The sequence below is a fragment of the Bufo gargarizans genome, chromosome 2, assembly GCF_014858855.1.
Source record: "Bufo gargarizans isolate SCDJY-AF-19 chromosome 2, ASM1485885v1, whole genome shotgun sequence".
In the NCBI taxonomy this organism is placed as follows: Eukaryota; Metazoa; Chordata; class Amphibia; order Anura; family Bufonidae; genus Bufo; species Bufo gargarizans.
The window spans coordinates 284626786-284641211 of record NC_058081.1 but is presented as its reverse complement, the minus strand read 5'-3'; the positions used below and the strand labels follow the sequence as shown (position 1 = coordinate 284641211).

Below are 14426 nucleotides of genomic sequence, written 5' to 3'. Positions count from 1 at the left end.
GAATATTCCTCTTTAGAGTGCACTGAGATGATAGGAGATTGTGACTGAGACCCCTTGTATCAGCTAGAACAGGGGCGGATAAGGTACACAATAGGCCCGGGGCCGTCTACCCAACTCGGGCACCTCCCTTCATTTTAAGTTTAAGTTTTTTTTTCTGTATGAAGAGGCTGCGGTGCTTTGTAAGCGCCACAGTCTCTTCCTAGGCCATATGACATCGGTCACATGGTCTTGGTGCAGCTCTGTCCCATCTGAGTGATTGGGGCTGAGCTGCAATAACAAGCACAGTGCTATCAAATGGACAGCGCAGTGCTTGGTAGGGAGCAAAGAGGCTGCGGCGCTCACAAAAAAATCACGGTCTCCTCAAACTGCTGATTGGTGGGGGTGCCAGGAGTCAGACCCCCACCATCTCATAACTCTCTGAGTACAGATGTCATAGATGCTACCTGCAGTCCTATGTAACTACCCACATAACACAGTGAACTATTGTGTTATGTGGAGTGTTACATACGTAGGACTGCAGGGAACATCTACTATTGTACATTATCTGCACACAGAAAGTTATCAGTTATCTGGGCTGTTACATAGGACTGCAGGTGACAAATTAATTTCAGTTGCCAAATTTAAAATACATGTGATTATAATAAAAAAGACTTGGAGGAGAAGATGAGATGCAGGTCACATTAGTGAGTTAGCTCTACATATAGGGGAATACAGCACCACATACCTGTTACATCCAGTGACTTCTCCTGTCATGTAGATCTTCTCTTTCCTCTTCTCCTCCGTTTGACCCAGACTGCCATGACAAATTCTTTCAGCCACATCTCGTCTCTACAGAGTTTGTTACACAGACATGTAATGTCTCATGATTGGGGTAATTTATCAAACTGGTTTAAAGTACAACTGGCTTAGCTTCCCATAGCAACCAATCAGTTTCCACCTTTCATTTTCCAGAGGAGCTGTCAAAAATGAAAGGTGGAATCTGGTTGCTATGGGCTACTAAGCCAGTTCAACTTTACACCAGTTTGATAAATTATTCCAAAGGTCCCTATAGTGTATACAGCAGTTATAATGTCCCCTAGAGTGCCCCCAGTAATAAGACCACACAATATTTTGCTCCAGGTAATAATGCCTGTATAGTGTCCCCAAAAATAATGTCCCCTTATAGCAACGCCCCCACACTACCCCATATAGTAATTTCCCCCACACTCTCCCCATATAGCAATTTCGCCCACACTGCTCTATATAGTAATTTCCCCCACACTGCCCCATATAGCAATTTCCCTCACACTGCCCCATACAGTAATTTCCCCCACACTACCCCAATATGGTAATTTCCCCCACACTGTCCCCATATAGTAATTTCCCCCACATTGTCCCCATATAGTAATTTCCCCCACACTGCCCCATATAGTAATTTCCCCCACACTGTGCCCATATAGTAATTTTCCGCACACTGCCCCCATATAGTAATTTCCCACACACTGCCCCATATAGTAATTTCCTCCACACTGCCCCCATATAGTAATTTCCTCCACACTGCCCCCATATAGTAATTTCCCCCACACTGCCCCATATAGTAATTTCCCCACACTGCCCCATATAGTAATTTCCCCCACACTGCCCCATATAGTAATTTCCCCCACACTGCCCCATATAGTAATTTCCCCCACACTGCCCCCATATAGTAATTTCCCCCACACTGCCCCCATATAGTAATTTCCCCCACACTGCCCCCATATAGTAATTTCCCCCACACTGCCCCATATAGTAATTTCCCCCACACTGCCCCATATAGTAATTTCCCCCACACTGCCCCATATAGTAATTTCCCCCACACTGCCCCATATAGTAATTTCCCCCACACTGCCCCATATAGTAATTTCCCCCACACTGCCCCATATAGTAATTCCCCCCACACTGCCCCATATAGTAATATTCCCCACACTGCCCCATATAGTAATATTCCCCACACTGCCCCATATAGTAATATTCCCCACACTGCCCCATATAGTAATTCCCCCCACACTACCCCCATATAGTAATTTCCCCCACACTGTCCCCATGTAATAATTTCCCTCACACTGCCCCATATAGTAATTTCCCCCCACACTGTTCCCCATATAGTAGTTTGCCCAACAAAGTAATTTTCCCCCCACACTGCCCCATCAAGTAATAACCCCCCAAACTTCCCCCCATTAAGTAATTTGCCACCCACACTGCCCCATCAAATAATAATCCCCCAAACTGTCCCCATTAAGCAATTTGCCTCCATCAACTAATTTGCTCCCACACTGCCCTCCATTAAGTAATTTGCCCCCACACTGCCCTTCATTAAGTTATTTGCCCCCACATTGCCCTTCATTAAGTTATTTGCCCCCACACTGCCATCCATTAAGTTATTTGCCCCCACACTGACATCCATTAAGTCATTTGCCCCCACCATGCCCCCTAATTAAGTCATTTGCCCCCATGGAAACATTTGCCCCCACTGTCCCTGCAGTAATATGTCCTCCTCTGCCCCCCAAAGTTGGCACACACACAGAAAAAAAAAGGCTAATACTATACTTACCTGTGTCCGGACTGGTAAGCCAGATGAGCGTACACCAAAGCCCTGTGCGCAACACTATACAGGCGCGAGATGATGTCACCACGCACTCCGCGCAATGACTTCACGGACGCCGTGCTTTTACCACCACATAGGCCTCAGGCCTACTAGGCCTGAAGCCTATGGCGGTGATAGGCGGCGGGGAAGGGAACTATGTGCTCCTGTGCCCCACCACAGTATGTGGGCGTTCGGGTCGGTGTAGGGCCCCCCAGCGAGGCCGACCCAAACGCCCTAATTATAATCCTCCACTGAGCTAGAGTCATGAACCACATCTTGGATCTGGAAGACTAAAAATTTAGTTTCAACATAACACAATCATGGCAAATACAAGTTATGCAAACATACAAAATTGACTGAGGGATTCAAGGCCCTACAGAATATTGTAAAGCATAAAACTCACTAGGAATTTGCACAATGTACTTTACAGTTACGAAGGATATTTAGTATTAATTCTGCAGGCGTACACTTATGTTTTGTGCTACAGCAGAAAGGTATTTTAGTTTCTGTGAAATCAGTACTGCCTGGAACTCCACATAACCTTTATGATTTCCAACCCCTAAGAAGAGTGCGAAGGTTTTATCTTCAAAGACTGGCATACTGCAGACTTCTAGAAGTGAGTTGGTAATCTTCTTTCAATAGATATACCTTATCTGTGCGAAAGGCAGTGCAAGGACAAGAAATACTGCAAGACAATTTAATTTCAAATATTTCAAAAATCTAATTGGGCATTTCACTTGTGAAGGCTTTTTAGGGATATACAGTAAATGATGATAGAGGCACAAAAGAATTGCGATGAAATGTAGGGAAAAATCAATTTTTTTTATCTTGTACTGGCTAAACTCAATTAATTTAAACTACTGTATATATTTTTGTATATATTTGGATAGTGATTTGTATTATTTTTTCCTTATACTAAATATAATAGAAATGCCAAATCAAAGATCCCAAATTAATAGAATTATTTAATGCTGGTAAGTTATCCAAAAAACATTCTGGAGTCACTAAGACTACATGAACATCACTGTATCAAAGGGACTCTGTTATGTATTAATGTCACTAAAATAAATACTAGGGATCGACCGATATAGATTTTTTAGAGCCGATACCAATAACCTGTGAACTTTCAGGCTGATAGCCGAAAAACTTATACTGATATTCTGTGCATTTTCATTTTTGAAAAAAAAATATGTTTATATATTTTATATGCAAAATTGGGAAAGGGGGTGATTTATACTTAATATTTTGGTGGGTTTTTTTTGTTTTGTTTTTATACCTATTTCCCCCCTTAGGGGCTAGAACCTGGGATCTTTTAATCCCTCGTCCTATTCACCCTGATAGAGAACTATTAGGGTGAATAGGATCTTACACTCTCTCTGCTGCCCTGTGCATAGTGCACACTGCAGCAGGGAGCTTACCATGGCAGCCAGGGATGCCATGGTAACCGATCGGAGCCCCAGGATTACACTGCTGCGGCTCCGATCAGAAGCTGTCACTGCCACCAATGAAGTGGAGGGGAGGGGACCCTGTGGCCACTGCCACCAATGATTTTAATACTGGGGGTGAGGGGGGGGGGGTGAGGGGGGGATTAGTGGGGCACCACCAATGATTTTAATACTGGGGGGGGGCGCACTGGGCCACCAATGATTTTACTACTGGGGGATGGAGGGGAGGGAGCACTGCGTCACCAATGTTTTTAATACAGGGGGGTGGGGTGTAAGGCGCACTGCACCACCAATGTTTTTAATACTGGGGAGGGCACACTGCACCACCAATGATAATTAATGTTTAATACAGGAGGCCGGTGTGTCGGCGCAGAATCACATAGCCGGCACCCTGCCTCTGACAGGGAGCTGCGATCAGCGGCAGCAGTTAACCCCTCATGTGCGGCACCTGAGGGGTTAACTGCCGCTGATCGCAGCTTCCTGTCATATAGGCTGGGCACTGCCTCCTGTATTTGTATTAGATGTTAATTATCATTGGTGGCGCAGTGTGCCCACCCCTCCTCCTCCCGTCTCTCCTCATTGGCAGCGCGGCACAGGGGGGAGGAAGAGAGTGACTCCTCCCCTGTGCTGCTGAAGGAACATGAGCGCGCTGACAGCAGCACACTCATGTTCTGTGATAGCGTGCTGGATGCATTATCGGCAAGGTTAAATGCTGATACCGATAACTAAGGAAGTCTCGCGTTACTGGGGGCCATATCTACAAAGCCTCATCAAAGACCATACATTTTATACTTGTAGGGAACTGCTATGGATTAATGAATGTTAGGAACGAGCTGGGTTCAGACAGAGCAGTCCGAACCCGGTTCGCTCATCACGAAACATATCTTTAAGTTATCTGGGTTTTATTCCATTTATGAAAAATGTCTCCCAAGTACCTAGCTGGGTGGCCTTTCCTCTTCAAAGTGTCCAAGCCCGCCATGCTTTCCCACTGTCTGCTACTTCTCTAACCTTCCAAAGCTTCTTCCCCTACATCGCCAAGACATCAGGGGAGGGGAAAGGAAGCCTTGGGAGGATTAGGGGAGGAGCAGACAGCAAGGAAGTGTGTAGCGCACTTGGGCACTTAGAAAATAAATAAAAGGGATATAAAGTTTTAGATCCGCTCTATATGCTTAAGTAGAAGCTTTTACAAAAACTGCAGCTTTTTTATCAGGTGGCTCCTTCACTTGGTCTTCAGTTTATTTTTTATTTTCTCACCACCTTTTCAATCTCTGTACCGACCAGCAGCGAGCATATTCATTTCCTCCACAGTATATAGATTGCACAGCGGTCACCACTTTCATGCACTCCTTTAAAGAGGAAAGCTCACATAGAGCAGACCCGTAGGTAAAAGCATTTGGTGTACTTTATTATACTAAGAGTTTTCTCTTTCAACATTGCATATAGATGAAAATGCTGCCCGACCCGGGTTTTGCTCCTGGTTCGTCTGGGGCGTCTTAATTTTGGTTCATTAGGGCGGGTTTTCTAACCACATTTTAAAAATCACGTGACTTAACACATTACGTTTCTTCAGACTTGTTTATCACTTTAAAAACATTAATTTTTTACTTTTGTCTATAAGAATTTTTTTTATATCTTTACATTAAATACTATAATTTAAAAACCATGATCAAAAGGAGGAAAATTTCACAATTCCTCCCCATAAACCTAAACTTAATTACATATATCAAAACCGGAATACTTTTTCTTGCGTTATTTTTCTCCACATTTATCCTAAAATTCTCCCTAGCAATCACATCTATAAAGTGTATAGAAGGTGATCCTTCTTATGTTTATCGTACATAAATACTATTAAAAAAAACTGATCACTTCTCTACGCAGTTACTCTTCTGCAAACCTTGGGTCAAACGCAACTGACATCCCACTGATACAATGAATTGCCGTATCCTACCTAATAGCTTTATGTTTCTTATATACTGGTAAGTACGGCCTGCTCTAGTCTCTGGACAATAATGTCTCCACCCACCCCATCTTGTACACCAGTAAGCTTCGTTCTTCCTTTTGGAGAAACAGGTAGCCTCATCCCTGCCATTAGTACCAGGGTCCTATAGTGCTAGATAGGACTCTAGGTATTCCTGTGTATGAACACACCTACAGTACCTCTGGGGGTCTGTTCATACTGGTAGTCAGTCAGGATTTTGGTTAGGGTTTTACTAGGAGGTGTCCATCTTCCTTCCCTAGTTCTCAGGCCTGATTCCCTGTTCCCCTCTTCCCTCTTGTGCTCGGTGTGGCATTTCCCTCCCACACCGTACCATGACAATCATTAAGGAGTTATTCTCCCATTGGCATCATTGCATAGGGCACCTAACGAGCATGTGGCTGTACATGGTGTCCCTGTAGCTGTGTAGTATGAAGCCCCAAGGACCCCATATGCCACTTTACAGTCACCTGTACACCGCTTTGTACTGAGGCCATTGACTAAATTCATATATGGATTGTGCGTGGCATATGTGGTATGGATGTACATTTACATAATATAGTACAATAGCTAGTAAGGTTAAAAAACACACAAATATATTAAAATCAACCTACAATCCTATAGTATCGATTGATTTGTATATGGGTATAAATACATTTTACAAAAAATGTTTTTGTCTGTATGCATTCTGATTTTGTACCCACTGTATTGTTAGGGGAAATAAAACTGTAATACAATCCACACATTTGTATTCTACCACAAGAGAGCACATTGCAGATAAAAGTCTACATTGCCTCATAGTCACATAGTCCGAGTCACATCTCGAGGCTTATTTAAAAGGTAGAACATTGACTTATAGGATAGCTACCTTACATCTTGTGGCATCAGAGACAGAGCTTGCTAAGAGCTCATTTGCATATCCTCTTCCCAGAATTCCTGGCCTATAAAACTTCATTTAGGCACTCTCCATAAGGAGTACCTCTCGTCCAATGCCTTATAGTTAAGTTTCACTTTGGCCTGGGAAAATTATAATTTTGCAGGCAAAGGGATAAGAAAATAATACATCTTGACAGTCCTTGAAAATGTTAAAGGGGTTGTCCCACGGAAAATATTCTGCAGTTTTCAAACCAGCACCTGGATCTGAGTGCTCTTGTAACTGCATGTAATTTAACAATTAGTATAGTCACTAAGTTTTTCAATAAAATATATCAATATAGCTCCACCTGTTGTTTGTTCTTTTTCTAATTTCTCTATTCATCTCATTAAGGTGGACGCAGATGCTCAGTTCAATCCTTCAAGTGCCTTGAGCACTTGTTAGCTTTGGGAAAGGAGAATTTCCAGCAAAGGTAGGTGTCAATTCTTTTAACTGTATTGAACCTCACCTGGGAAGTGTGGAGGTGGGTCACAGATCAGCAGTACTCCAGTTCCTTCCTTCACTTTCACTGCTGGGCGTTCATCTAACGGAAATGGTTCTAGGTCTGTGTGTAAAAAATGCAAGTTAGTCAAGAATAAAAAATGAATTTAAATAACCTCCCCGGTTTAATTTCCAATATTAGGTCAATAGAAGAATACCTATCTTATAAAAAATAGACAAAACAATGCTTAATATTAAACATACAATCAGTAAAATAAAATAAAAAAAATGGGGCCAAAATAGTGTTAGCCCTAGGGTTCAGGATAGTCTGTCTGCCCCCACAAGAGTCCTATATTGAAAATAATTTACATTAATGCAAAACAACAAAGGAGCGTAGCAAGTTCCTTTTCACTACATGTATTTGTCCAAATGTGTTGTATAAGTAACAGGCCACTTGCTGAAGGTGGCATATGACCACAAAGGTCTCCAGTAATCACAAGAACAAAAGAGCTGCAATAAGTGCTACAACTCTTTTACTGTAATCAGTCTGTATTGCCCTTTTCCTGTCCAGTGCCTGGTAGAGGCTGGTGTGCAGAGCAGATGTTGCAGCCTCTTTGTTTTCATGATTAGCGGTGGTCTTAGCATGTGAATGCTTATTCTAGCAAAATGCCATCACTTGCTTAAATGGGCAAACCTACAGTAAGGGCTCTGCTTTTTGGTAGAGATTTGTATTAGACATATTGCTGCTTGACCAAAGCTAGGACATTTGTAACTAAGCCCCTATTAATTACCCCCCCAAAAAAGTATATATATATATATATATATATATATATATTTATATATACAGTACAGACCAAAAGTTTGGACACACCTTCTCATTCAAAGAGTTTTCTTAATTTTCATGACTATGAAAATTGTAGATTTACACTGAAGGCATCAAAACTATGAATTAACACATGTGGAATTATATACATAACCAAAAAGTGTGAAACAACTGAAAATATGTCATATTCTAGGTTCTTCAAAGTAGCCACCTTTTGCTTTGATTACTGCTTTGCACACTCTTGATGAGAGAGATGGTCTTCCAACAGTCTTGAAGGAGTTCCCAGAGATGCTTAGCACTTGTTGGCCCTTTTGCCTTCACCATCTCGATTGGGTTCAGGTCCGGTGACTGTGGAGGCCAGGTCCTCTGGCCCAGCACCTCATCACTTTCCTTCATGGTCAAATAGCCCTTACACAGCCTGGAGGTGTGTTTGGGGTCATTGTCCTGTTGAAAAATAAATGATGGTCCAACTAAACGCAAACCGGATGGAATAGCATGCCGCTGCAAGATGCTGTGGTAGCTATGCTGGTTCAGTATGCCTTCAATTTTGAATAAATCCCCAACAGTGTCACCAGCAAAGCACCCCCACACCATCACACCTCCTCCTCCATGCTTCACGGTGGGAACCAGGCATGTAGAGTCCATCCGTTCACCTTTTCTGTGTCGCACAAAGACACGGTGATTGGAACCAAAGATCTCAAATTTGGACTCATCAGACCAAAGCACAGATTTCCACTGGTCTAATGTCCATTCCTTGTGTTCTTTAGCCCAAATAAGTCTCTTCTGCTTGTTGCCTGTCCTTAGCAGTGGTTTTCTAGCAGATATTCTACCATGAAGGCCTGATTCACACAGTCTCCTCTTAACAGTTGTTCTAGAGATGTGTCTGCTGCTAGAACTCTGTGTGGCATTGACCTGGTCTCTAATCTGGGCTGCTGTTTACCTGCGATTTCTGAGGCTGGTGACTCGGATGAACTTATCCTCCGCAGCAGAAGTGACTCTTGGTCTTTCTTTCCTGGGGCGGTCCGCATGTGAGACAGTTTCTTTGTAGCGCTTGATGGTTTTTGTGACTGCACTTGGGGACACTTTCAAAGTTTTCCCAATTTTTCGGACTGACTGACCTTCATTTCTTAAAGTAATGATGGCCACTTGTTTTTCTTTACTTAGCTGCTTTTTTCTTGCCATAATACAAATTCTAACAGTCTATTCAGTAGGACTATCAGCTGTGTATTCACCTGACTTCTCCACAACGCAACTGATGGTCCCAACCCCATTTATAAGGCAAGAATTCCCACTTATTAAACCGGACAGGGCACACCTGTGAAGTGAAAACCATTTCAGGTGACTACCTCTTGAAGCTCATCAAGAGAATGCCAAGAGTGTACAAAGCAGTAATCAAAGCAAAAGGTGGCTACTTTGAAGAACCTAGAATTTGACATATTTTTTGTTGTTTCACACTTTTTTGTTATGTATATAATTCCACATGTGTTAAATCATCGTTTTGATGCCTTCAGTGTGAATCTACAATTTTCATAGTCATGAAAATAAAGAAAACTCTTTGAATGAGAAGGTGTGTCCAAACTTTTGGTCTGTACTGTATATATAGATATATATATATATACACAGAGAGCGAGAGAAAAACAGAGAGTAAGTTTATTTTGCTCAATTACATTTTTTGTGATTATTAAATAAATTAGACGTTTGATGTTATCCCAATGTCCCCGTATATAGAGATGTATCTGTAGAAACCAATATATTGTACATGAATACTACTGGTGTTTTTTTGTTAGGGAAACTCCTTCCATTAGTAACAGTGTGCTCTGTAGTCTCCGATACAGAAGGTTGTTAGTTCGACATCTGGTAGTAACAATTTAAGAGACTAATTTTAACTACAGGGAGTGCAGAATTATTAGGCAAATGAGTATTTTGACCACATCATCCTCTTTATGCATGTTGTCTTACTCCAAGCTGTTTAGGCTTGAAAGCCTACTACCAATTAAGCATATTAGGTGATGTGCATCTCTGTAATGAGAAGGGGTGTGGTCTAATGACATCAACACCCTATATCAGGTGTGCATAGTTATTAGGCAACTTCCTTTCCTTTGGCAAAATGGGTCAAAAGAAGGACTTGACAGGCTCAGAAAAGTCAAAAATAGTGAGATATCTTGCAGAGGGATGCAGCACTCTTAAAATTGCAAAGCTTCTGAAGCGTGATCATCGAACAATCAAGTGTTTCATTCAAAATAGTCAACAGGGTCGCAAGAAGCGTGTGGAAAAACCAAGGCGCAAAATAACTGCCCATGAACTGAGAAAAGTCAAGCGTGCAGCTGCCAAGATGCCACTTGCCACCAGTTTGGCCATATTTCAGAGCTGCAACATCACTGGAGTGCCCAAAAGCACAAGGTGTGCAATACTCAGAGACATGGCCAAGGTAAGAAAGGCTGAAAGACGACCACCACTGAACAAGACACACAAGCTGAAACGTCAAGACTGGGCCAAGAAATATCTCAAGACTGATTATTCTAAGGTTTTATGGACTGATGAAATGAGAGTGAGTCTTGATGGGCCAGATGGATGGGCCCGTGGCTGGATTGGTAAAGGGCAGAGAGCTCCAGTCCGACTCAGACGCCAGCAAGGTGGAGGTGGAGTACTGGTTTGGGCTGGTATCATCAAAGATGAGCTTGTGGGGCCTTTTCGGGTTGAGGATGGAGTCAAGCTCAACTCCCAGTCCTACTGCCAGTTTCTGGAAGACACCTTCTTCAAGCAGTGGTACAGGAAGAAGTCTGCATCCTTCAAGAAAAACATGATTTTCATGCAGGACAATGCTCCATCACACGTGTCCAAGTACTCCACAGCGTGGCTGGAAAGAAAGGGTATAAAAGAAGAAAATCTAATGACATGGCCTCCTTGTTCACCTGATCTGAACCCCATTGAGAACCTGTGGTCTATCATCAAATGTGAGATTTACAAGGAGGGAAAACAGTACACCTCTCTGAACAGTGTCTGGGAGGCTGTGGTTGCTGCTGCACGCAATGTTGATAGTGAACAGATCAAAACACTGACAGAATCCATGGATGGCAGGCTTTTGAGTGTCCTTGCAAAGAAAGGTGGCTATATTGGTCACTGATTTGTTTTTGTTTTGTTTTTGAATGTCAGAAATGTATATTTGTGAATGTTGAGATGTTATATTGGTTTCACTGGTAAAAATAAATAAGTGAAATGGGTATATATTTGTTTTTTGTTAAATTGCCTAATAATTATGCACAGTAATAGTCACCTGCACACACAGATATCCCCCTAAAATAGCTAAAACTAAAAACAAACTAAAAACTACTTCCAAAAATATTCAGCTTTGATATTAATGAGTTTTTTGGGTTCATTGAGAACATGGTTGTTGTTCAATAATAAAATTAATCCTCAAAAATACAACTTGCCTAATAATTCTGCACTCCCTGTATATGGGGGTATTACCATACATTGTCAGAATGCTAACAGTGTTTGGGGATTAGTCTATATATGGAAATAGCCAAATATGGAGTCAGACAGGAAACTCCGAAGCAGCACAGGGACTCCCAAAACCTGTGATTTGTTAAAGGGTTTCTGTCACCTGAAAAATGGGTATTAAGCTGGCTGACATTAGCGATGTGCTTATGTCAGCTGAACATAACTATATTAGTGCCATCTCACTGCCTGCCGCCATTATTGAGAAAAACAAACTTTTATAGTATGCTTATTAGCCTCTAGGAGCAGGGGGGGGGGCATTGCCCCTGCTCCTAGAGGCTCCGTTCTCCCACCTCTGGCCACGTCCTGCTACACTAGATTGACAGAGCCAGGCAGGCTTGGTCTCCTACCTCCGGCCCTGTCTGCAGTGTAAATCTTGCACCGTTCAGTATTCGGCGCAGCCGCAGTGAGGAAGCTGGCAGCCGGCAAGCGCCCTTCACTCACTGCACCTGCATTCGAGTTCAGTATACGGCGCAGGCGCAATGAATGAAGAGCGCTCGCCAGCTGCCAGCTTCCTCACGAGATTTACAGTGCAGCCATCGCCGGAGGTAGGAGACCAAGGCTGCCTGGCCCTGTCAATCGAGTGTAGCAGGGCGTGGCCAGAGATGGGAGAACGGAGCCTCTAAAAGCAGGGGCAATGCCCCCCCCCCCTGCTCCTAGAGGATACTTAGCATATTAGAAAAGTTAGTTTTTCTCAATAACGGCGGCAGGCAGTAAGATGGCACTAATATAGTTGTGTTCAGCTGACATTAGGACATCGCTAATGTCAGCCAGCTTAATACCCATTTTTCAGGTGACAGAAACCCGTTAAAGAGGAACATCAGCCTATTGCATATAAAGGGCAATTGGCTCACCATGAAAATTCTCGGTGAGTTCCACTGCCAAACCACATCTGTACAAGCTACTGCTTTATCCGACCACCCGCTAATAACTGGCAGTTTTGCTTAGGGAGAAAACCAGGGATAGAACTGCCAATCATCGGCAAGTGGGTGACAACAGCAGGAGATCATGAATAACTATAGCTCTTTTCAGACATCCGTGCCTCTTCTCCAGCGCACGTTGTGATGCTTATTCAGCAAGTTCTTAGCAACCCCTTAATATTAGCTCAAGTGACAAACAGCTGAAAGCAGCTTGTCTGTCAGTACGTTATGCTGCCCTCAGTGACTGCAGAATAAAGTTGATCACAGGTTCCTTTTAAAGGTATAACATCCCGGACACCGTCAAATGCTCCTTCCATTCCCATTAATCTCTCTGGGCTGGCGCACCACTGCTAAAGCACATCTCACTCTTTGGCAAAAAATGTGATCTTAGGGCCCATTATTCTTGATATCAGCAGATATTGCAGAGGTCAGTCCCCAACTGATTACTCTTTAAAAGTGTTATCTCAGGATAAGTCATCAATATCAGATTGGCAGGAGTCCAATCAGCTGTTTGAAGAGGCCACTGAGGCTCATGAAATATCTGGTCATATGTAAGAATAAAATCTTACATATGAGGAAATGTTTGCTCCAGGCCTGTGACTCATTTTTAATAGATTTGGACTTCATGGTTCTTTACTGTTCTATGGCTTGCAGTGCATGTTCTATAATTCTAAAGCAAAGTGCCATTTCCATGGCAACAATCTTCCGGGAGCACTGCCAATGATTTCAGACTGCAATGTATTTGACATATTCCTTAAACATTACAAGGAATAACAGCACAAGGTCTCAATCATTTTCTAGTACATTAAAGTCCAACCTGTTCAGTCACTCTGCCCAAGTGTTTTCTGTTTCCTACACAGAAAATTCACTGTACTGCACATCATTGCTTAATGAAGTGGAAATCAGTTGACTCAATGCTCCAAAAATTCAAAAAATTCTTTATAAATATATACTGTATTTTTCGGACTATAAAACACACTTTTTTCCTCCAAAAGTCAGGGAAAAGTGGCAATATGGAAGTGGTCATCAGCATGCGGGAGGTGCGGGAAGGTGATGTAGTGCATGTAGGTGCAGGTAGACACACACTATGACCTGACATCAGGTCACAGTGCAGTGCGAGCCAGAAGAAGACCAGGGAGCAGTGAGTGGCAGAGCCCTCTGGAGCAAGTGAGGTAAGTTTATTTATTTAGTTATTTATTAAATATCTGATCTGATGTTTGATGTGGGTCTGATCTGAGGCTGATGAGGTCTGTTCTGGGGCTGATGGTGTCCAATCTGAGGCTGATGGGGTCTGTTCTGGGACTGATGGGGTCTGATATGAGGCTGAAAAGGTCTCATATGAAACAGATAGGGTCTGATATGAAGTTGATGGGGTCTGATCTGAGGGTGATGGGGTCTGGTCTGAGGCTGATGGGAGGCTGATGCAGGTTGGGGGATGTGATATAAAGCTGATGGAGCTTGGGGGGGGGTCAGATTCTGGGGTATGATGAAGAATGGGGGTGTGATTTGGGGGTCTGATCTGAGGTCTGATGAAAAATATTTTTCTTATTTTCCTCCTCCAAATCCTAGGTGTGTCTTAACGTCCAGTGCATCTTATAGTCCAGAAAAATATGGTGTGTGTGTACCGTATATGTATATATATATATATATATATATATATATATATATAATTTTAATACGTGTTAGCTGTTTTGCAAAGTATTTGGTAAAAGATTACTTCAGACGTGCGATCACAGGCACAAGCTGGATATTTGACCTATACTATATGATAAGATTTTCATGGATTTGAGATGACAACTATACCAATAT

At 42.6% G+C, this 14426-nt stretch overlaps 1 protein-coding gene across 1 annotated transcript in view; it reads right to left on the bottom strand.

Annotated features, from left to right (window-relative positions):
• The window catches only part of CNTN1 (contactin 1), a 219067-nt gene that overhangs the window by 87271 nt on the left and 117370 nt on the right, over nt 1-14426 (bottom strand). Inside the window, exon 6 of the mRNA XM_044277039.1 lies at nt 7405-7500. Coding sequence (XP_044132974.1) covers nt 7405-7500 — 96 coding nt within the window. The remainder of the gene's footprint in view (nt 1-7404; nt 7501-14426) is intronic.